Below are 23,202 nucleotides of genomic sequence, written 5' to 3' on the forward strand. Positions count from 1 at the left end.
TACACTGTTATTCAGTTATATACTCTGCATAGAATTGAAAGTGCAACAGAAAATAAATTCTGTTTCTCAAACTGTTGCAGACCTTACAATGGCTGAATTTAAAATAAAACTTTAAAGCAAAAGAGAATAGTATAGAATAAATTATTAAAGAACTTGAAATCAAAAGTAAGTGTCTAAAATGCCAGTGAGCAAGCCAAGGACAGAAACCTTAACAGGAACTGATAGGAGCCCATCATCTTCTGGGCACTGAGAATCATATTACATAGTCTAGTAATTCTAGTTTTGAAGGAACAAACTATATGCTAATTATCACAGGAATAACCTTTACTCAGGTATAACTTGACCATAAAGCTGGTCAAAGTCAGCAGTCAATCAGTAAAAAAGGAGTAGAGCTTAGCATTGCATGAGTAGGAACCTGATGGGAGCAGAAGCTTATAGACTTCAGCAGGTGAGCAGAAGATATGGACCTTCGGATCGTAAAAGTAGAAGCTTCTAAGGTATAGGTAAGGAAGAGACAAAAAAAAGTGTTGCCGAGTGAAAAATAAAAAAAACTGGCGATATCAGGAGAGCACCAAAACCTCGTTTATTTGGGAGTTTATCTCAAATGAGCAATTTTGCAAGTTTACAGTACAGTGCCCTGCATTTCTTGAACGTTTCTACAATTTGACGTATTACAACCTGGAACTGAAATGCACTTAATTTGGATTACATGTATTCAGCATCATTGCTGTGCAAAGCAACAGCATAAACAAACAGCATCGTGAAGTTCATTTGGTTATAAAAATCATGAGATGATTGAACATCTCATGGGGCACCATAATTTTAACATAATGGTTTTTTAAATGGAAAGACACAACTATGACACAACTGCGACTTTGCAGAAAGGAAGCCATCCACCAAGAGTCATCAACCAGATAAGGAGGGCGTTAGTCAGGGAAACAACCAAGAGCAACACTGTTCATCACCCTAAGAACACCAGCCCCACAGTGAAGCATGGTGGTGGCAGCATCATGTTGTGGGAATGCTTTGCATTAGCAGGCACTGGGAAACTGGTTGAGGGCAAGATGGATAGAGCCAAATACAGGGCAATACTTCAAGAAAACCATTTCTAGTTCCTAAGAGACTTGAGACTGGTGCAGAGATTCAACTTCCAAGCGGACAACAATCCTACCAAGAACCTGAATGTGTTACAATGGCCTAATCAAAACCCAGACCTTAGTCCAATTGAGAATCTGTGGCAAGACTTGAAAATAGCTCTTCATTAACAGTCTCCATCCCATACTACACAGGTTGGGAAATGAAGAATAGACCGAAATATCAAGATACGTATGCACAAAGCTGATAGAGCCATATCCCAGAAGACTTGCATATGTACAGTAATTGCAGCCAATTTGCAGCGGTTCTACCAAATACTGACCCAGGGGAGTGAATATTATGCAACCAACACATGTATGTTTTTTTGGTTAATTAATCTTTGTGTCAAATTTTAGACAGTCTGTAAATCAAACGTTTAAAAAAAAATCCCAAAAGTCTGTTCCAGGGTGTAACACTACCAAATGTGGAAATGTTAAACTATGTAAGTATATTGTATATTGAGTCTAAATGTTGGTTGGCATTGACAATGTTTGAGTGATGTGTGTCACTCAAATACAATACTTTTGCCAAACAATTGTCAAAACTAAACTGTTGTCGTTTGTCTTCAGGTGTCTTCTTGCTCCAACTTGTTTGATCCTTGGCAACCTGCCTGGGAGCCAAAATACAGTGGAAACAACCTCACCCTATCACCATTATCAGCCCATCATCCCCAAACAGGCATGCTGCTATCTCCAGACATTTAACCACTACAGACTCCATGAGAACATCTGCTGAAAGTCTGGTGAACTACAAGCTTCAGTCAGACTAAGCGTGGCTGGAGAGTTAAGGAAGGTCCATTCTGTCCACAGTGCAACATTTTATGGAGATCTTGAGTTGACATCATCTGATACCAGTGATACCAGATCATAAATAATTTTGATGCATACTTTTTTCGTACACCTCTGCCCTTAAACTTCCCTCTCCAAGTTGAGATTCCTTCTCCAAAAATGGATACAGCCTCTCTGAATACATCCCTGCAGTCTGGAGGTCACAGCGTGGGCACAGAATCTCCAAATCTGTCAATGAAATCATGGGGTTTCACAAATGACAGTGATTCTTGCCAGAGTCAACACTGGAACTTCTTCTTGGCTGCTAACTTCATCAGTGTTGGTAAGTCAATAAGGCAAAATAGCAGTGGGGCAGTGGTGGCTTGGCGGTTAAGGCTCTGGGTTACTATCGTGAAGGTCGGGGGTTCAAGCCCTAGCATTGCCAAGCTGCCATTGTTGGGCCCTTGAGCAAGGCCCTTAACTCTCTCTGCTCCAGGGGTGCTGTATCATGGCTGACTATATATATATCAAGAAGCAATCTAATTTTCAGAGCAAAGTTTATGTCCTTGTTTGGTGTAATGAGATCTAGGTACTCAATGAATTATAGACTCTTCTTTTACTTTCCAGCTTGTGGTTAGCATTTAGTGTCAGTTTTCATATGCATAAGTTGAAGGATTCAAAGGAGAACTGTTGTTTACACTGTTGTGGTTGAAACCTCATTGATGGTCATAATGTCTCAGTATTCTGTGAAAAGTCTACTGTCTATTTGAAGCTTGCAGAGCCTGCATAGACACCCACACTCACATTGTCACATGTCTTCATAATTTGTTAATGTTTATAACCCACAGATACTCGTAATGACCCTAGTAAAGATCTCTCTGGCTTATGTCATATTTAAGCTCACAGATGATAACTGCACAAGCAATTACAGAGCACAATTATTGTTAATGACTTGTTGACATTCTGTTACAAATGTCTGTCAGACAGGGCATCCTGGTTTTCAAACCTGCTGCATATGCAAAAATGTGTTGCTGTGTTGTGTCAGACTAGATGGATTCAGATCACGTGTTCTTTACTCCACACAACTTCAATTCATGCAAACAAGAAAATGATTATTTTTTATACAGTGGGTTGTGGTTATTGATGACCAATGACCACCAGGGGTGTAACCTGGTCTAGGCATTCGGGGCTTCAGCCCCAAATATTTTTTCTTTAGCCCCGAATAATTCTCCACTTGGAGTGGTTTATTTATTGTTGTAATTTTATATCTTCAGTGAACAGAGGTGAGACCAAACAGACAGGGTTTACAGGAAAATACGTGGAAACACTCGTGTCTTATTGGCTGACAGCTCTCAATTCTTCCAAACGCGATGTACGCTGATTTTATTATTATTTTTAAACCAGGAAAGGGGTTGAAACTGAAACAGTAACATCCTCTCATGCTGAGCAGGAAAACAAGGTGTGTACATGTCTATATGAATATGTATAAGTTACGTAAACATGACACGAGCAAAACATAAAGAAAGATAATGTACTCTGCATGGCACTCTAGCACCTAAACCCATACACTGATAGCTTAGTTGTGCCTCCCATTGGCTAGCGACACGAAACTAGCCTAGTCTCGTGTTAGATAGCCAATATGTTGAATATTTTATCGGTCTGGTAGTCCTGCAAACATTGATAACACCCATGCATGCAAACAGTCTATTTAGAAGTACGTTTTGAAAAGTTTTTTTTTTTTTTTTAAGGAGAATAATCTGTGCTCAGCCCCGGATGATTAACAGTTCAGCTAACACCCCTGCTGACCACTCAAAACAAAATATTTTCCTAGTTAATTAGTTGAATTGTGTCTTTGCAGTAATCATATTCTTACAGAATATTTACAGAAATCTGGAATCTGGCATTTGTAGTGGCAGCATTGCAGAGGCAAGTTACTTGAAAGGTTGTGTGCTTATGTTTTCTCCTTGCACACTACAGTAAGATTCCTTGAAGGCCATTTTGTCTGATTTTTGATGATGAATGCAGGGTAAATTCCACTGTACTTTTTTTAAAATGACAGATTTTTATAGAATGTTCCATAAACAGCAGGATATAACCTTGGGGGTTTGTGTGCCTCTATGGTAGCAATATGTTATTGCAATTCAAATGGCAAGTCAATACACATTCAAGGGGTATTCAAGGCAGTGCCCCAGACTACACTACATGCTGTAGTTTGAATGGTAATCCTGAAGTAGTCTTTGTGGTATTAGAGTATTTTGTAAATAAAAGACTGAAAGAAAAAGAATGCAACATGAGAACGTATATGAGGATAATGGCTAGTTATGTGCATTGGTCATAATTTGTATTCATGCAGCATTTTCAAGGTTGTGGATGTAAGAATTTCGCTCTCTGGTATTAAAAAAAAAAAAAAAAAAAAAAAAAAAAAAAAACATTGCAGGCTACTTGTGGAGAAAAATATCATAATATGAGCTGTGCTCTACTTTTCTCCAGTGCACAGATTTATCTCATGGCTGCGGATGCAAAATCAAGACAACCCCAACCTCATTATGTACACTAAGTATGCCTAAATACTAATAACACCAATGATATTTTGGCAAACTGTATAGTATTTATAGATTATGAATGCAACATTGGTGTCATTACCAATAATATCAATGACAAATTATAGTATGTTAGCATCCATGGGATGCAGCTGAAGCATTTATGACTCTGAGGATATAATTAAATACTGCCTTAGTGTTACAGAAACATAATGAGAAAGCTGCCGTGTAGGCCACATGGGTCTGGCTTTGAGATGGCTTTTCTAGTGCTCATAGACGAGAACTAGGCCATTACTATCTAGCTACTGGACCTATCCAGTGTATAGGTAGTAAACAAATGTGATCACCTCTGGTTGCTGCTAATTTGTGTATTTCTGTTACCCAATCTGCATCCTCTGTGTTTTATTGTCTAATTTGCCTATTTTGTTCTCCAACATGTCAAATTTTTTTTTGCTATGAGCTGGATAGTGTTAGCACACTAGTCAAAACACAGCTCAATAATTTACACACTGAGGGTCAGCACACATATATAAAACTCCATACGGAGTCAGTCCTGAATATTTTCCTCTTATAATATAATTTTGTACTCATTCACTCTCTGACTTCTTATTCTCTCCCTCGCTCTCTCTCGCTCTCTCTCTCTCGACTGACTGTGAGCTCTGCCTGTCACAGTGTAGTCTGACCACTTTTCTGCCTAAATTCAGGACATCTTTTCCCACTGAATGTAGTATGTGATACTGGATGACATATATGTCATATGGATGAAATGGTGTATTATTACAACAGCTTGAAATCCAGACACAAACTTGTTTAGCCATTTTTACCATTTGAAATCGGTGTTATCAGTTAATAATTTTTAAATTTGTGTAGCACACTAGCTTATTATTTATGTCTTACCTAAAATCTTCCAAGTGGGTTTGGATCACTCCTCACCCGATTTCATTCAGTGAATCATTTTATACACACTGTGCTGCATGCAGTTACTACAAGGTCGCATGGATTTATTTCAGAAACAATGCAAATTAAACTTAATATAAGCTAGTATTTTTCAAAGGGTGAATTTCTCAGATATGTTCCCTAAGTAATTTGGCATTTGACAGATAACCAAGCCTGTTTGTGGTTGAGAACAGCAGCTTAGCTAGCTAACCCACACTAGATATGGGCATTTAGCCAGCTAGCACGTCTATGCATTTTTAAAACAGGGAATTTGCTCATTCTACTGACAATATGTAATATTGCATTTGGACTGATTTTATTAATAATAACCTCCAATAAGGTTTTGGGGTTGGAGCACTAAGACGGAAACAATACAATATTGGTTCTACTCAGAGTGAACTGTTTCTGAGCCCTGATCAAGCTGCTGACTCAATATTGATGCTTTTTTGTGTTTATTTAAAAAAAAAAAATTCACATTGCAGCTTTGACTTAATAGCTTTTTTTTCCTTTTTTTTTTTTTTTTTTTAATAGAATGCTCTATGTATTCAGAAATTCGGTTCCACAGCATTTTGTGCCGGCTTTATCTGGATCTCAATCAGAATTGTAATGAAATACGTTGTATCAATAATTTCTTTTACATTCATAACATGACTTTTTTGAGCTGGCTCCATGTTGCACATCATTACATTCTAATAGGGTTCATTACCACACAAAGAGATCTTCTAATACCCCTTTAATCTCCCATCTGCCATGCTTGCAGGCTTTCCTGTTTGATTTTGAAGCTGTAATTGAATGACTTCAAACTTGGACTAATCTGACCCACAGCATGCCCCAACAGCCCTAGACCAGGCGCGGCCAAAAGACAAGCTGCGGCTGTGTCCAAAACTACTTCCTACGTGCTACCGTCATATTAGCGGTGTTATCATTATGAGTCACCTGCAGAAATGAACTTTCTTTTATAAACACTGAGTAATGAGTGATGTATTGTTAGGAATTCATTATCAGACTCTTAAAAGGGAGCAGCAGCTACACAAATACAGTGTATCTGATGTCTTATCATTTCCTAAGTGTACAACTAAATGTATAGTTATGACTTCTGATGCTTGTAAGGGGCAGAATATACAATATGCCACTGTTATAAGTTTATTTTTAGTGTTTGAGTGAGTAGCAGATTATGGGCACATACAGTATGTCACCACATGAATACTTGCTGCATGATGCCGTATTCATTCTGCGGATTTTTGAATTTACTGTTAAAGGTGTTGCACAATTTTGGTATCCTGTTTTAGTACAGTAGTAAGAACCTTTGTTTCTGTGTTTGTGGAAAGCACAGGGCTCATTTATCTGTACCTGCCAAGGGAGTAATTACCGCCCATCTGTTTGTTGCACACTTGTAGAGACCCTGAGACATTGCTGTTAGAAAACAGCCCATGGCTGAATCCCAAATGGTTCCCCACTGGGCCTAAAATGCACTACGCTGGATATTAAAGTAACCGAAGCTGCTTCATCTCTGATGTAATGCACTAATAGGCTGAGTTGGGCACCATCTGGGATTTGCTTACTTGAAATTTTTGGTGTCGGTGCGGTCAAGGGTGGGAATGGGGCTATGATTGGGTTAAGGGAAGCCATATACAGTAAGGTTCAGAAAATGGTACATAGTTGTCTAGACAATCCATTTATAGACGTCTGTGTTGCTGAGTTGCTGTCAATGAAGCAGTTGGTTGGGGAGTTAATGTGATTTGAGAATCCGTTTCACACCTTTTAGCCTTTTAGTGCAGTAGAAAGATTGTGAGTCTACACTTCATCTGCTTTGTGAATTATACAGCCTGGGAATAACGATACTATTCTTTGACTGCATATACCATCCAAATAATCTATAGAAACATAATTTCAAGCACAGTTTTATCCACTTGTTTCTCAAAGTGGGGTCAGTGTAGCATAGCCAGCAGGTCCATGACTTTTTAATATAGTTACAGTGGTGGAAATAACAACCTACCATTATAAATGCTATTATATTTATTAATGAGTTATATGGTTTTTGTTTTTTGTTTTTTGACTAGTTACTTGAATTGAATAGGCTTTAATTCAAACCTCAACTCAAAAATAAGTAGTCCCATAAATAATGTCAGCTTGGACCTGATGTGGTCTGTTGGTGGAAAGTTCAGGAATTGACAGATCTAGGGTTCTAATAAATAGATAAAATAGTATTATACACTTTTAAATAATGCTCATGAATAAATATACACTATGGAATTTATTTTACAGTTAAAGGGATCCCTGGTTAATAAAAATCTGAAAATGTCTGGTTTAAACTGATGAAGTTGAAGCCGGAAGTATCCTAAAGTACTTAAATTAGCACTTTTCATTAAAAAAAAGTGTTCTCTGTGTGTTTTTCCTTACTATATTACCTCCAAAGAGAGTTTTTAGACTGATGGCATTCTTAGTCTGTGACCTAGTGAACCAGTATCAGGATGTATTTATGTATGTATTTTGGTAGAGACTTCAAAGCACTTCTGTAAGTTGCTCTGGATAAGGGTGTCTGCCAAATGCCGTAAATGTAAATCAGTTCCCAGTAGAGGGCAGAATTTGTTTTATTTCCTGCATAGTGCAGTTTTTCACCATTATCATTACTAAACAATGATAACATTAACATCATTCGTTATATAAGATTAAAGATATGATCATAATCACAACTGAACTGCTTCAGGCATTAGTCATGAGCAGAATTACTCTCAATGCAGCCATTTATATGGAAATGTTTACATTGGAATGTTACTGATGCTTTTCTTTATCATGCATCCCATTTATAACCTGTGTGTGTGTGTGTGTGTGTGTGTGTGTGTGTGTGTGTGTGCACGCAAGTGTGTGTTTTATATCATTGTGTGGACCTGTCAGTTTTGACCTTGTGGGAACATTTGGCTGGTCCCCACAAGGAAAAATGTCAATGGAAAGTGTGTATGTGTCTGTGTGTGTGTAGTAGAATGTGCTGTAAGACTGTACAAAATATTACTGCTCCTTAATTAGTACTGTAGCTTTCAGTAGGTCCTTAGATTACCACTAATTTAGAATAGATTGCAATAAAAGGCTGTTTTTATTGTCATACGTATACATTTATTGCACACATATAGTCCATCAGTCCTAATATACCACAAATACTTTCAATAACACCAAATTCTTATAAATTATGCAGTAGTTATTTTTTTCTAAATATTGCAACAATCCTTATGTGAGGAGTCGAAGCTTTGAAGCTATTAAAATATATATACAGATTCAGAGCTTTCACTTTTGTAATTTTTACCTTTTTCTCCCCAAGACAAAAAGAGCAAATGAAGAATAATTTGCATGTCTTCTTTCATCTCCCTGCACATCTGTTTGTTGCTGCTGAAATATTCTCACATCAATTCTTTTGGTTATTACTCTGGGAAACAACGTGGAGCATCTGCTTCCAGAAAAATCATTTAAAAAAAAATCTTTGACAGTTGTTCATGCCCATGAGAACTGCAACAATCTCTGTTCTAAAATGATATGGCTAATTTTTCTTCCTCGTCCAAAGTTAGCTGGCTTTATGTCCCAGAGGCCTGGATTTTTATCCAAATAAAGCTCCTGGACATGGTGCTGGACATTCTTGTATTAATAACTTATTTGAGAAGGTTGACATGTCCTTGACCACTCCTTCTCTCATGTAATAACTTATATCGCTCCACTTAGGGGTACAACTAACTTTATCCAGGGGTAAAAGAGAGGGATTGGACAAAATTTGGGACAAAGCTATTTCCATCCAAGGTTAAGTACAAATTTTGCCCTTGCCAAAGTAAGAAGACTATTTACATTAGCGAAGAAACAAAGAACAAATAGATATAGCAAAAATACTTCACACATCTTATTACATTTTTATAATTTTTCAAATTGAATGCCTGTGTGTTCTTTAATTGCATTGGTTATCCTCAGATTTCAGTCCAACAGCTGGAGAAGGAAACAAAGCCAACTATATTATAAATGAAAAGTCCATCGCAGGGCACAATCACACACTACAGATAATTTAGAGATGCCAATCAGCCTACAACACATGTCTTTGGACTAGGGGAGGAAACCGGAGTACATGGAGGAAGCCCTCGAGGCACAGGGAGAACATGTAAGCTTTGCACACACAGGGCAGAGGAGTTAATCGAACCCCCAGCCCTGGGGGTGTAAAACAAACGTGCTAACCACTAGAATTTGTAGCATTTCACTGGGGTGAAGTACTACAAATTTAGCATTGGTTGAGTGCTATTGTAATTCGTAGGTCTTCGTGATGTCCTCTGGATCGTGTTCAGTCCACATAATAAAGCTTTCAGTCCCACTCTCTCCATCTATCACCTTGAGCTACTACAATATTGAACCAAATTTCCAGGCTTTGTTTGTCAGGAATTCTAGAAACGTCCAGGTTTTCTTTTGTAAAGCTGAAAGTAATAACACAATGAGTTGTAATATGAGCAGCCGTGTTTGGAGGAAATTAAGGAGCATCTTCTGACTCGATTGTAAAATATATAACAATAATAGTTTAGAGATGATGGTTTAGTTTTAGTGTTATTATTGTGTTGAATTTGTGTTATTTCATCTTCAATGCTCTGATGTTTGCCATGTAGACAATATCATGAGTCGGAACATCATCTGATATATGACTATTGACTGGTTTAAAGCATCTTATAAAGCATCTACAGCAGTGCTCAAAATCAATATCAATATGAAGGACTAGAAAAGGAACTGGCTTGCTCATGCTTCATACTTAAGCATCAGTATGCACCACATTTGAGCAAATTGTTTAATCAGTTGCACCTAAATGTTGTTTAATAAATACAAAACCTTCTATTAGAATTGTGGTTCATTTTTTGGCTTTGTTAATTGATTTTTCTTTACAATTCCCAGTGATATGCTGAAAAAGCCCTACATGATAAGACTTACAACAAATTCAACAGTAATGGGCATTAAATATATTTCTCTCTATTGTGGGCATATTTCTTTGTGTTTCTGTTTTTCACTGACTAGTGTTGGGGAACGGAAAAACCCAAATTGTTACATCTTATCAGTGAAACCAGATGTTGCTGTAAATATGTCCTCGGTTAGTGCGCAGCTTGTGGTCTCAGCAGGCCTTAATGATGCATTTAGGCTCCTATCAGACAGCCTCATCGGTGTGTTGTGAGCGACCATCAGCATAAATTCTTGGCCATTTTACTGTGAAACTGTAAATGCTGGCTGGTAATTTGCCACGGATGCACTAGCGCACACTGAATCAAAGATGCTCTGCTCACAGTTATTGGCAGTTGCAAAGATACTGTGGCCTCTTGGGAGCATCCAAATGCCCATTCAAAACGGACCTATGTTTTTGCTGACTTATAGATGGGTTCTGTAATGGGATGCTATTGACAGATTTATGATGGAATATTCCCTCTAGGTGCTAAGGTAAATTACTGAGAAACACATTGTAAGAAATTTGCAGAGTTGAACAAAAAAACACACAAAAAGATTCTTCTTACTCATCTTTCTCACATTATTTTAGATTTGGCTTATTCTTGCAGAGTAGGAGTTTTGCCACCAGTGTTATAAAGTGGCAACTTTAAGGCTACATAAAGCCTATACAATACAATAAAGACACACAATATACATTTAAACTTACAGCTGAAAGCAAACTCTTTTTTGAGGGGGTTCTAAAGGGTAGTAGCTTTTTAACCTGGTTAAGGATTTACTAAATTACTCAATGTGTGTGTTTACATTGGCTATTAAGTTCTGCTAATTGTGTGCTTGAAGTTGGAGATTTATATTGGCTTTTATACCACAGTACTATTGAATTCTCAATTCTGATTGGTTTTGTTAATTTTCTATAACAGCATCTCTGACAGCAGTGCCTACATTATAGTTTCTATAATAACAACTCGTTCACAGGGACGTGCATAATAGCTAACGGATAGCCTACTCTTTCCTCCCTGTCATTCACAGCAACACTAACCAATCAAGCTCATGCATGGAGAAGTGGGTAGATAGCACTTTCCTTTGAGTGTGTTACTCTGCCCTGTGCTGCAGCATGAGCAGCAGTTCGAAGAAAATTTGTTTGGCTGGCTTCACATAAAGAGATTCAGTATAATAATAATAATAATAATAGTAATAATAATAATAATAATAGTAATAATAATAATAAACTTTATTTTTATATAGCGCCTTTAAAGCAACTTCTCAAGACACTTACAATAAGAAAATATCAAGAAAAAAAAACATCAAAACACAAAACATACAAAAACAAAAAACAGACTTGAATACAAAATGGTTAAAGCCATTAAGAAAAAGGTAACCTAAAAAAAAGTTTTTAGGTTAGATTTACAAATGCTCAAATTCTGTGCATCTCTAATATGAGCAGGGAGTGCATTCCAGAGACTAGGAGCATAGGACGAGAAAGCCCTGTCCCCTACAGATCACAACAATGTCTGTGGGACAGCCAGTAAATCAACTTGAGAGGAGTGCAAATGACGTGTGGGAGTATATAAATGGAGGAATGGAGGTCTGGAGGTATGGAGGAATGGTCTCAGATCCCTTGCCATGTATTCTCCATCCTCATCAGGTATTATAGGAGAAGACTCAGAGCTGATATCTTGGCAAAGGCATGTAGCAGCAAGTATTGACTAAAAGATTGCCAATAATTGTTGCACACCTATATTTTACAAATATATTTTTGGGGGATAAACCTGTGCTTTGTTTACAAAAGTTTGATATCCATAAGAGCACAGTATTTGTGTGAATTTTGTTATCAAAAGGTTAAACAATAAAGACAATTTTTCACAGCCTTCTTTGCTCATATTTACCAAAGGTACCAATATTAGTGGAGGGCACTGTAAAATAAGAATAAAAAACATGAACAAAAAAAATCAATCAAAGAACTAAGAATTGTGCAAATTCATAAAGCTGCCTATTAATCATACATTATTAAAACCTATTCTGAAAGATAATGTTTTTAGCCTGGATTTTAAAATCATTGTAATATCTGAATTTTGACCTTTCACTCCTAATTACGAGGTGCTGATATCCTGTGTGAATTTTTTATTTTTACTTTTGATATCTTTAACAGACCCATGTCCAGAGACCTTAATCAATAAGGAGGATTATAGGATTCTGTCACTACTTCACTTAAATAGTAGGCCTAGTAGGCCACTAAGCCTCTGTATTGCTGTATATGTTAAAAACGGATTTTACAGGATTCTGGTCAGAGGGTTCAAAACACTAATCACACAGTCAGTCAGCCATACTGTGAATGATGCCATCTTACACAGTATGGCTAATTAGTAAAAGACTGCAGTTATTACACAGACCTGATCAGGGTAATAATCAATGTTTCATTTTGAAGTACTGCTGCAATACAAGAAGGCATTTAACCTCCAACTGTTCTGCACAATTTAATCTGTTGATAAGAAATTGAATGTTAATGTGCCCTGTTGGAAACTGATATATACAAAAGAACATTTGTTAAATGTTAAATGAGAAAGGTTTATGACCAGCCCTACAGGTGGCCCATTTTGCAAAAAATAAATAAATAAATAAAAGTGAGTGAGTGCAACACTTATAAAACATGAAACTTACTTAAGTTGGGAGTCTAATCAGTCCCTACAGGATTTTGCTATTTTGTAATTGCAGAAATGCACGCAAAATCAAGGAAACTCCGCAATATTCTGAGAATTCTGCAGATTTGTGTGGAAAATACGTCATGTGACGGCATCACAACGCACATTCAGCCAAATTCGATTCACATGCGTCGAACATGAATACAGCTAAAAGGTCTCATTTACCAACATACATCACTGTGAAAGATCATGCAAAACAGTTTCTTGCAATTGCAATTTTTGCCAATTCAAGTCGTTTTCTGCAACAGCAAAAGCACAAAAAAACTGAGCAAATTGCTGCAACAATCACAGACAAACTGTGAAATCCTGTACGGACTATCTAAGAGCAATAGTTGAAATATGACTGAACAGCAGTGCTGTAGTTATGGAACTTTCCAGCACTGGAGCAATACAGTACTCTTTCCTGTTTGCAGTCAGGACAAATCCAAGGTAATTCTGTGTTTACATGTGTGTGCATAGTTAATTATTTGACTCAAGAACTAATTAAAGTGTTTTCCAAAAAATTGAAGTGTTTTGTAAATTTACACACTTAGTCAATACAATTGAGCTTTAATTAAACTGAGTTTTATTTTTGTTCCTTTTTCAGTATGAGGAAATGTGCTGAAATTCTTGTCTGTACTAATTACACACACAGTACAGATCCAGAACTTAAAATGTGGACTTCAAGGACCAAACTGATGCATAAGCATTAGTCATTTGGTTGAAAAGCTGCTACAGAGGGACACTTTTGTCCTTCTAGAGAGCTGTATGCTGCATTTGACTAGGACCTGTTTACACTAGTGCGTTTTGGTTTTAAAACGACGTTTGAAAATGAAAATGGTCCTCATCCACATGGGGTTTCCGCTGTGTTTGAGAAACGATCTCTGTCCACAATACACGACCGAATACACATGTCACATGACCATTCATGCACACTGGGTATGCGCATACAAGTGTACGTTGTACTAAAGTTGGTTGCTAGTCCAATCCGGCGTTCCATGTAGATCTTATGCTGCTTGAAATGAGACTTGTTGCAGATTGCTCTAATAATAGTTTGCCTTTTGCGCATGTAGGCAGCTACAGTATTATAAAATGCAGAATTTAACTGCACAATGGCTGCTAAGAATGACAACAAAGCCAGCAAAGCTTGCAGTTCAGTCTCCATGTTGTTGTATATATGATCAAGGTAGTGTAATGGTCATACAGTAGAGGCTTGATGAATCAGAGAAGTATACGCAATCATCCAGAAGACCCAATCAGGGGGTGAATGTGGGCGGTTCGTTTTCAAAAGTCTTCGTTTTGGTCTGTTTCATAACCTTAACCGTAGCAAAAGTTATGCATTTTAAAACGAAAACGCACTAGTGTAAACAGGGCCTCAAACTCATAACTTGGTATTTACCGACTAGGAAATACCAAAGAAAATGCCCTCTCAACTTGGATTTCCTACTCGGACACTCAGGATGGTCTCCTCAACCCTGAGTTCAGCGAGTGATGTCAAGTCAAACATGACTCACAGCTCAGAGCTTCAACAGTAAACAAAGTAGTATTTCTTATCTTTAAAAGAGTTATGCAAGTACTTGCTTTAGATCAATTAACATACAGACATATTAGCTTGTTTAATCTATGACACTGACTATACAGTTCACTGTTTTAGGAGGCAATACCAAGCTCTAACTGACCACGTCCAAGGTCAGTCGAATGCAGCAAAGTTCTTGATTAGACAAAAGTGTAGACGTGTTTACGCACATATTCACACATATTTTAATAGTTTATGATGATTTACTGGTAATAAAATGCATTTCAACTCAGGGACAATGAAAGCTCTTACTTTTATTTTTTTTTAAATGGTAATCTATGTGAATTATGAATCACACTTACAGGGTATGCTACATCAATATTTGTTCTCTCTTCCTCACCCCCTGGTGGAATGGCAGCCCATGAAAGAATAAGCTCCAGGGATAGACATATTTTTATGATGCAGAGCAGTGAAGCAGTGTTTAATTTAGGCATTCTTCTCTCCTTCTAAACCACTCACTAACTCACTTCAAACAATAGAGAGGCTTAAGGCGGACACTGAATCGCTCATTTGGCACAGAAAGTGGAACTAGTGCAAAGAGCGAGGTCTGGGATGAATTCGTTTCGAACAAATTGGATAGGCCTGGTGTGACATTGTAAAGGAATATCATCAAGTAAGACTCATTTTATATGGAGATATAGTCTTGTGCCAGTGCATTTTTAGACATTTCGTTGTCGTTCGGCTAATAACAGCAATACGTCTTAATTAGCTTTTGCAATTATTCAAGTGAGTCAAGCTCATATTGGATCTGCATTGCATATCAGCTTAGATATTGGGGTGTGAAATAAAATACAAAAAACTGTAGTGTACTTCTAGGAATAAGTTAGATAACATCTCTTTTCAGTTATACTCTCCTGATTAAGGCTTTAATTGCCACATTTATATTTCACTGTGTTCTATACAGTTACATATTCAACCCCCTTAAATGTATTTTCCCATACTATGAAAAAAATACATGGTTAACTGGGAGCATCTTCGTATAGTCTTCCAGGCTATCTGTAGTAGTTATATTATATGCATGTGATGTGAAGTTCTGGTCTCATTTTTATGACAGCAGGTTATTGTAAATCTTGGAACTGTGATGGGAAGGTGTGCTGACTCAGCACACCTAAGTGGGCTTTTCTGGACATTAGTAATGACAGCTTATGTTACTCCTCCTAAGAGACAGTGATTTAGCTCCATTTGAGTTTGTTCCTGGCATTATTGTTAATGCATCTCCCCACTTTTTGCTTACGGAAAAAGGCTTTTTCCATTAGCTAAATCACTTTACTGATTACGTACTGAAAAGGCTTATCAGCAGCACAACATGGTGATTATGAGGCTACAGGGCTGGCAAGTGAGACATATTCAAAGTTTCTAGTTTCTAATTATATTTTTTCTTTTTACAATTTAATGCTGCATTGTTATAAGGACCCTGGGTGGCTCTAGCCACGCCCACTTCCTCAATCTCCTCCACATTACTAATCACTCTAACCTGTGGCTTACCTGTCTATCTATCTATCTATCTATCTACATGTGAAAAAAAATCATCATTTTGAAACAGTGCCCATTAATGAAGTTGATAAAAACCTTGAACAAAACCCACAAGTACATCCTTGGCCTCAGAAGTTAGTATTGCCCCCTTAAGTAACTTCTTGTAGATGTTTTGCATAGTGGTCCACCAGGCTTGCTGGAATTTTTCCATGCAATATTCTTTCAGTTGCAAGATTTTGAGGGTTTTCTTGCATGTACTACCCATTTTAAATCCCTTCACAACATTTCAATGGGATTCAAATCCCATAACCCTCCATTTCTTCTTTTTGATCCATTCCTTGGTGGATTTGCTAGTGTGCTTAGGAACGCTATCCTGTTGAAAGGTCCACTTTCAGTACAACTTCAATTTTTGGACAGGAGGCCTCATATTATCTTCAAGCACTCTTTGATATTTTGCAGAATTCATAATTAAATCAATGAATGCAAGCTGTTCAATTTCTGAGGCAGCGAAGCAACCCCAAACCATAACAATTCCACCACCATGCTTCACAGTTGGTATGAGGTGCTTCTCCTGAAAAGCTGGCTTTGGTTTGTGCCAAACATGTCTGCTGTTACTGTGGCCAAACAACTCTATCTTTGATTCGTCTGTCCAGAGCACATTATTCCAAAAGGCCTGGTCTTTGACTATATAACTGTAGTCCTGCAAAGGCTTTTTTTAGCACGCCTCCCATGCAGGTCAAATTTGTGCAGTCTTTTTCTGATTGTAGAAGCATGCACTTTGACACCAACAGTTGTCAGACTTGCTAGCAGATCCTGTGATGAAATTTTAGGGTTCTTGGAGACTTCTTTTTGCATCAGATGGTCTGCTCTTGGACTGAATTTGCTGGGATAGCCAGTCCTGGACAAATTGGTCCAATTGTCATTTGAAATCTGCGCCACTTGTAGATGATTTTTCTTAAAGTGGAATGATGTATTTTAAATCATTTGGAGATCTTTTTAAATCCCTTGCCAGACTCATAGGCATCCACAACCTTTTTTCTGAAGGCCTCATAGAACTCTTTAGATCTTGGCATGATGACACCACACACCTCAATAGCAAGGGGAACACCAGACACTAGACTTGAGAGGCATATAAATAAAACCTGCATTCCACTTGCACTCCCAAAGCAGGTTCTAATCACTAGCATCCAATCATGAACATCTGATTCTAATTTTATGGATTTGAAAGTGTGATAAATATGGTGTGTACTTACTTTCTCCATGAGACTGATCTGTTTTGTGTTTAATTAATTGTACAAAATATCAATTTTATGTGTCATTTGATAGAGTGTAACAACTTTATTAATAGGCACTGTTTCAAAGAGGATCAAATGTTTACTTGTCCAAATATGTAAAAAATAACCCCAACAATTTCCATGGCGTGTACTTATTTACTCACATGACTGTATATATGCTGTATACTATATATTCACTCGTTTCAGTCAGTTTTTTCACTAAGTCTTGTTTCATGTCTACTACCTCATCTCTGCATTTATTCTCTTGTTTTGCCCTATTTCTTATACACTATATTTTACTAAATTGATTCTATGTTGTTGTTGTTGTTGTTGTTTTGTTTTTTTTATACCTTTTTGTTTAATTTATGATTACTCTTTTCCCCCTGCCACTTTGGACTGTTTGCTCTTGTTTTTCCTACACTTGTTGCCAGTAAGTTTGTCGCAGTCTGACACTTGTGAGGTGTAAAGACTTGCATTATTTTTGCAAGCATATTTAATGGTGTTTTTTTTTTTTTAAAGACGTGACAGAATCTAAAGTGTTTTTTTCTCCTAATTGCAATTGATTTATGTTATAATCGTATAATCCAGTTTTGATTTAAAAGGTTACGTTAAAAAAACCTCACTATCTAAGTCATGTGATATGAAATACAGTGGCCAGTGAGTATATTGCAGATAGTAAGGTCTCTTATCCTATATATATATATATATATATATATATATATATATATATATATATATATATATATAATTATACATATATAATATGTGTGTGTGTGTACATAACATTACATATTATTATGCAAATGATCAGCTTCAATAGTCATTATAGACCTTACATGTATGAATATTTCATGACCAAGGCCACCATGCACACACTCTACTTTGCATTTGTCAGGAAAACTATAAGTGGCAATTACCCCAGACATTTAATGATCCAGGGCAAATACGAGCCAGGCGTTGTCCACGACTACAAAACAGCCTGAATTGCTCTATCTAGGCCATCAGGGTACACATTGTTGTCGGCTGAACTGAAATCGAAGCACACTTTCTTTTCCTTGGTCCAGCCCAGCATACCTGCATTGTGCTGCCATAATAGGGACGGCTGGCTTTTGTACCTCGCCGGGGTCAGAGTGATTGGAGGAAAGGAGGCAATGCAGGCGAGGTGCCTTTTGAAGTGCTGCTAAGCCGGCCACGGGAGAACAGCAAGGTCTCTCTGTCATTAAAGCCTAAACACAACGTGCAGACAGTGATGAAGTAGATTTAGCACAGAGCCATTACCACAGTGTCAAACAAATGTAGTGTTTCTTTTTTACACAAAGTGGTTGCTTTTTAATAATTCATATTCACCAACGGTGTACCATGGAAACTGTAGCAATGCTGTACCAATGATTCAGATGTGTAAGTTGATTATAAAAACATTTTTTTAAAGTGATTAAAAGTAATTCCTGAGTGTGGATAATATGCATACATCTTGTATGTATAGGTGCATCTCAAAAAATGAGACTATCGTGGAAAAGTTCATTTTTTCCTGTAATTTAATTCAAAAAGTGGAACTTTCATATATTCTAGATTCATTACACATAAAGTGGTATATTTCAAGCCTTTTTTTTTTTTTTTGATGATTACAGCTTACAGCTCATGGAAATCAAAAATGCAGTATCTCAAATATTAGAATAAAGAATTTATAATACAGAAATGTTGACCTGAGAAAAGCTCTAATCAGATAATTAACTCAAAACATCTGCAAAGGGTTCCTGAGCCTTTAATCTCTCAGTCTGGTTCAGTACACAACCACAATGGAATGTGGCATGGGGAAGATGAAAGTAAATTTTGCATTTCATTTGGAAATCAAGGTTCCAGAGTCTGGAGGAAGAGTGGAGAGGCACAGAATCCAAGTTGTTTGAAGTCCAGTGTAAAGTTTCCACAGTCAGTGATGATTTGGGGGGCCATGCCATCTGCTGGTGTTGGTCCATTGTGTTTTCTCAAGTCGAGAGTCAATGCAGCATCTACCAGGAGATTTTAAGAGCACTTCCTGCTACTATCTGCTGTCAAGCTTTATGGAGATGCTGATTTCCTTTTCCAGCAGGACTCTGCGCCTGTCCACAGTGCCAAAACTACTAGTAACTGGTTTACTGAACATGGTATTACTGTGCTTGATTGACCAGTCCACTCGCCTGACCTGAACCCCATAGAGAATCTATGAGAAACACCAGACCCAACAATACAGACGAGCTGAAGGCCGCTATCAAAGCAGCCTGGGCTTCCATAACGCCTCAGCAGTGCCACAGGCTGAGTGCCTCCATGCCACACCGCATTGATGCAGTAATTCGTGCAAAAGCAGCCCCGACCAAGTATTGAGTGCATAAATTAACATACTTTTCAGAAGGTCAACATTTCTGTATTATAAATTCTTTATTCTAATATTTTGAGATACTTGATTTTTGATTTCCATGAGCTGTAAGCCGTAGTCATCAAGATTAAAACAAAAAAAAAGGCTTGAAATATTTCACTTTATGTGTAATGAATCTAGAATATATGAAAGTTCCACTTTTTAAATTAAATTATGGAAAAAACTTAACTTTTCCACTATACTCAAATTTTTTGAGATGCACCTGTAGGTGATTGCAACCCTTAAAAATGTAACATTATTTTTTAACAAAATGAGAATCAGTCAAATGAGTAACAGTGTTGAGTTGTTGTTTTTGTTGTTGTTGTTTGTTTGTGTTTTGCATAGATTTAGCAAGCAAAAAAACGTGCTTAACTAACACCCAACATGTGGTTAAGAGAATGAGATTCTAATGATTTAAAAAAAAAAAAAAATAAATTCAATTTAGAATTTGGGCAACAGGGATGTACTTTCAAATTGACGTCATCAGTTAAATTTGCAATATCATAGAAAATAAAGAAATCAGAATGAGAGAACTTAATTTTCTTCTTCCTATGATCTTTAGAAAAATTGGAATGATGCAACTGACTTGTGCAATATTCCAAATATTTCATATTGGTGAATGTGTTCAGGTAACAGGGTAGAGTGAATGTTGTAGGGCTAAAAGGTACATTTTTTTACCCTGACTTTTAGCTTTACTCATAACACTCATTTATCCTGTATTTAAATCTTGAGCTAGTTAACTTTTCATTTCTCTTATTATGTACAAGGTCATGTTTACCTTCAATGATATAAATGTCTCATTCAGTCAGTCAGTCAGTCATTCCGTCAGTCATCCATTTCTTATTCAATCAATCACTTCCTCCATTGAATCATTCCTTCTTTCCAACACGGTGAATAAAACACCAACACAGCTGCACCGCACAGATTACACTGAGCCGACCGCTCCACATTTTTATGTGAAGGATGCATTAATGAATTCCCCCAGTGTGCTGACTTACAGAGATCAAGGCTAATCAAGGCTAATTTGTGCAAATGCATGAATACAACAACGAAAAAAGAAACCAGCCAGTACTGCCTCTAGCCTACATATTCATGCTAGATGCCTGGCGTCCGTATCTGGGTACAGATGCATGTGACTCGTAACCAGGTGAAAATATCTGCAGATTTGCCCGACGCTGACATCCTTGTGCTAAATTCTAAAAGAGGCTCGAGATCAGCCTTGGAGATAAGAAGTGTAAGGAGAGCTGAGATAGCTGTGCTCACATGCATTAGAATTAAGGGCAAGATGAGAAGACATGAGGAGTGTGAAGATATACCAGCCATGATACATTATAATGGCATTAATTTACAAAAAAAAAAAAAAAAAGGTTAATGTATGTATCACATCCATTGAAATGTGATACAGCATGAAGATATTTACAGACGAAACAATTTGTTTGTTTTGCTGCTGCACTTGAAGAATATAAAATGGCTGCCTTTTCTCATTCTTTTAATTCTATAATGCCTTAAAATGGTTCCTTAAGGTTTACAGTTCAGGAGGTTTTCTGGACTAAAACCTTCCTTCTGTTTTAATGCTTAGTTAATATGTTATTTATATAAACCACAGTGCTGTCGAATTCTCAAATCTGATTGGTCAGAAGGTATTTATCAATTTTCTTCAACAGCAGCTCTGACAATAGTTCCTCCTGCATGGTTTATATTAATGCACTAGCTCTAACACGTTATCATTTCCATAGTAACCTACAGTATAGGGACTTATATAGTGGATGCTCCACATGACATAAGTCTAATAATATACTGATTGAAACGTGTTGTTTTGTTAAGTAAGAAATAAAAACATGCAATTTCTTGATATGGTGAAGCTTCCTGTAAGGAGATGTTTATTTAACATTATGTATGGAAGGAGTCTCCAGTGTCAGTGCATTGTTAGAATCAAAAAGCTTTCCACCATGGACTTAAGTCTTGTGGTTTCTCTGTAACATGCCAAAATGCATTTAATGCAACTTAAAGAGAAAGAAAAAAGAGAGACACAACATTAAATAGAACTGTAAATGGGGAAAATTTACAGTGTGGTGTGCACTAATAAATGTAAACCATTTTGTTGGCAAGTTGTTGTAGTATAACAGGAATAAAACTCCTCAGGATGTGCTGTTATTGGAAAATAATCATCTTCTGGAGTCAGGAGTCACATCACACTCCTTCCTCGTTCGTTATTTTCCGCCCTGCGGGGTGATATTCCTTACATATAGCTATTGTTCATTTCTCAGGCAGCAAAAAAGTATTCCTTAATGGGTTTTTTTGGATAATAAACATCATTTTTCTTCCTATTTGAATCCATCTTAGAGGCAAACAACTTGTGTGTTCGTACAGAGAATGTTCCCAGAAAGAGTACAAACTAAAGAACATTTTAGTTTAGATCACTTCAGACCTTTCTTTTTTTTTTTTCTTCAGATGGTATCTGCAGTGTTTGCAGTAAAACAGGGTGTAGGAGCCGTGCTGTGAAAATCGCACCTTCCATTCCATTAGAGCAGAGCCACCGACCTACTGAGAAACTGCTGCTTCAATTGGTATCATTTCACAGTGATGCTTGTCCATGTGCCGCAATGTGAAACTGTGTGGAAGAACAGTCAAAAAGTGCACAAGCGGACATCCTTGCAAGAATGTCTGCACGTGTCATCACTGTTTCAGCTGTGATGAACATGATTCAATCAATGTTACAGTAATGTTCTATTTAAAATAAAGGAAACAACATAGGAATGTAATAACACCCCCCCCCCCCCCCACGCAAGGGTGTTATAAAGGGTTGAAAACATTTCTAATAACAAAATCACAGAGCAACACAATATTCCACAATACATAAAACCTCAGATTAACCAAGTCAGTATGTAAATATTTGAAAAGGATACACTGGGAAGATCTGATTACACAAAATGAAAGAAGGAACGAAATAATATTTGCTCTAAATGTTTTAAGAGTGCTGGGGTTTTTTTTTGGGTTTTTTTTTAAAAACAAAAAAAACTCTTCTCTCTGCCTCATCAGTCCGCTCCAACCATCTCTGCCTCGCTCACAGCTTTTTCTGCAGATGTCCAAACACCAAACATTCGAGAACAAAGTTTTAAAAAAATGCATGCTCTGTTCTCAGGGGTCACCTGGTGCATTCTGCAGACCTCCAGCTCGGTTTATTTCTGCAGTCGCTATGGAAATAAGGCTGGGGTTCTAGTGTTGCGTTGACAAGCAGTTTGGCCTGAAAACGTGTGTGAACTTCATCAGCAGTACGGGCATCGAAGTTTGTGCTGGAAAGACACGGATGTAGGTGCGTTTAAAAACAAAAATCTGTGGGTTATGTAATTGCAGGGCAGTCATGATTAGGAGGATGAGAGTGATTACACAGCAAAGAAACACCTGCACATGTGGGTGAGGGGAGGGAGGGAGCTGGAGAGATAAATAGAGTGAAGGTGAAAGAGAGAGAGAGAGAGAGAGAAAGAGAGAGA

The 23,202-nt window shown here is 37.3% G+C and overlaps 1 protein-coding gene across 1 annotated transcript in view; it reads left to right on the forward strand.

Moving 5' to 3' along the window:
* Positions 1–23,202, forward strand: part of plch2a (phospholipase C, eta 2a) — a 143,125-nt gene that overhangs the window by 4,239 nt on the left and 115,684 nt on the right. Inside the window, exon 2 of the mRNA XM_053624536.1 lies at positions 1,704–2,244. Within this exon, the coding sequence (XP_053480511.1) occupies positions 2,082–2,244 (163 nt within the window). The 5' untranslated portion in view covers positions 1,704–2,081. The remainder of the gene's footprint in view (positions 1–1,703; positions 2,245–23,202) is intronic.

The sequence above is a fragment of the Ictalurus furcatus genome, chromosome 5 (genome assembly GCF_023375685.1).
Source record: "Ictalurus furcatus strain D&B chromosome 5, Billie_1.0, whole genome shotgun sequence".
NCBI classification, from domain to species: domain Eukaryota; kingdom Metazoa; phylum Chordata; class Actinopteri; order Siluriformes; family Ictaluridae; genus Ictalurus; species Ictalurus furcatus.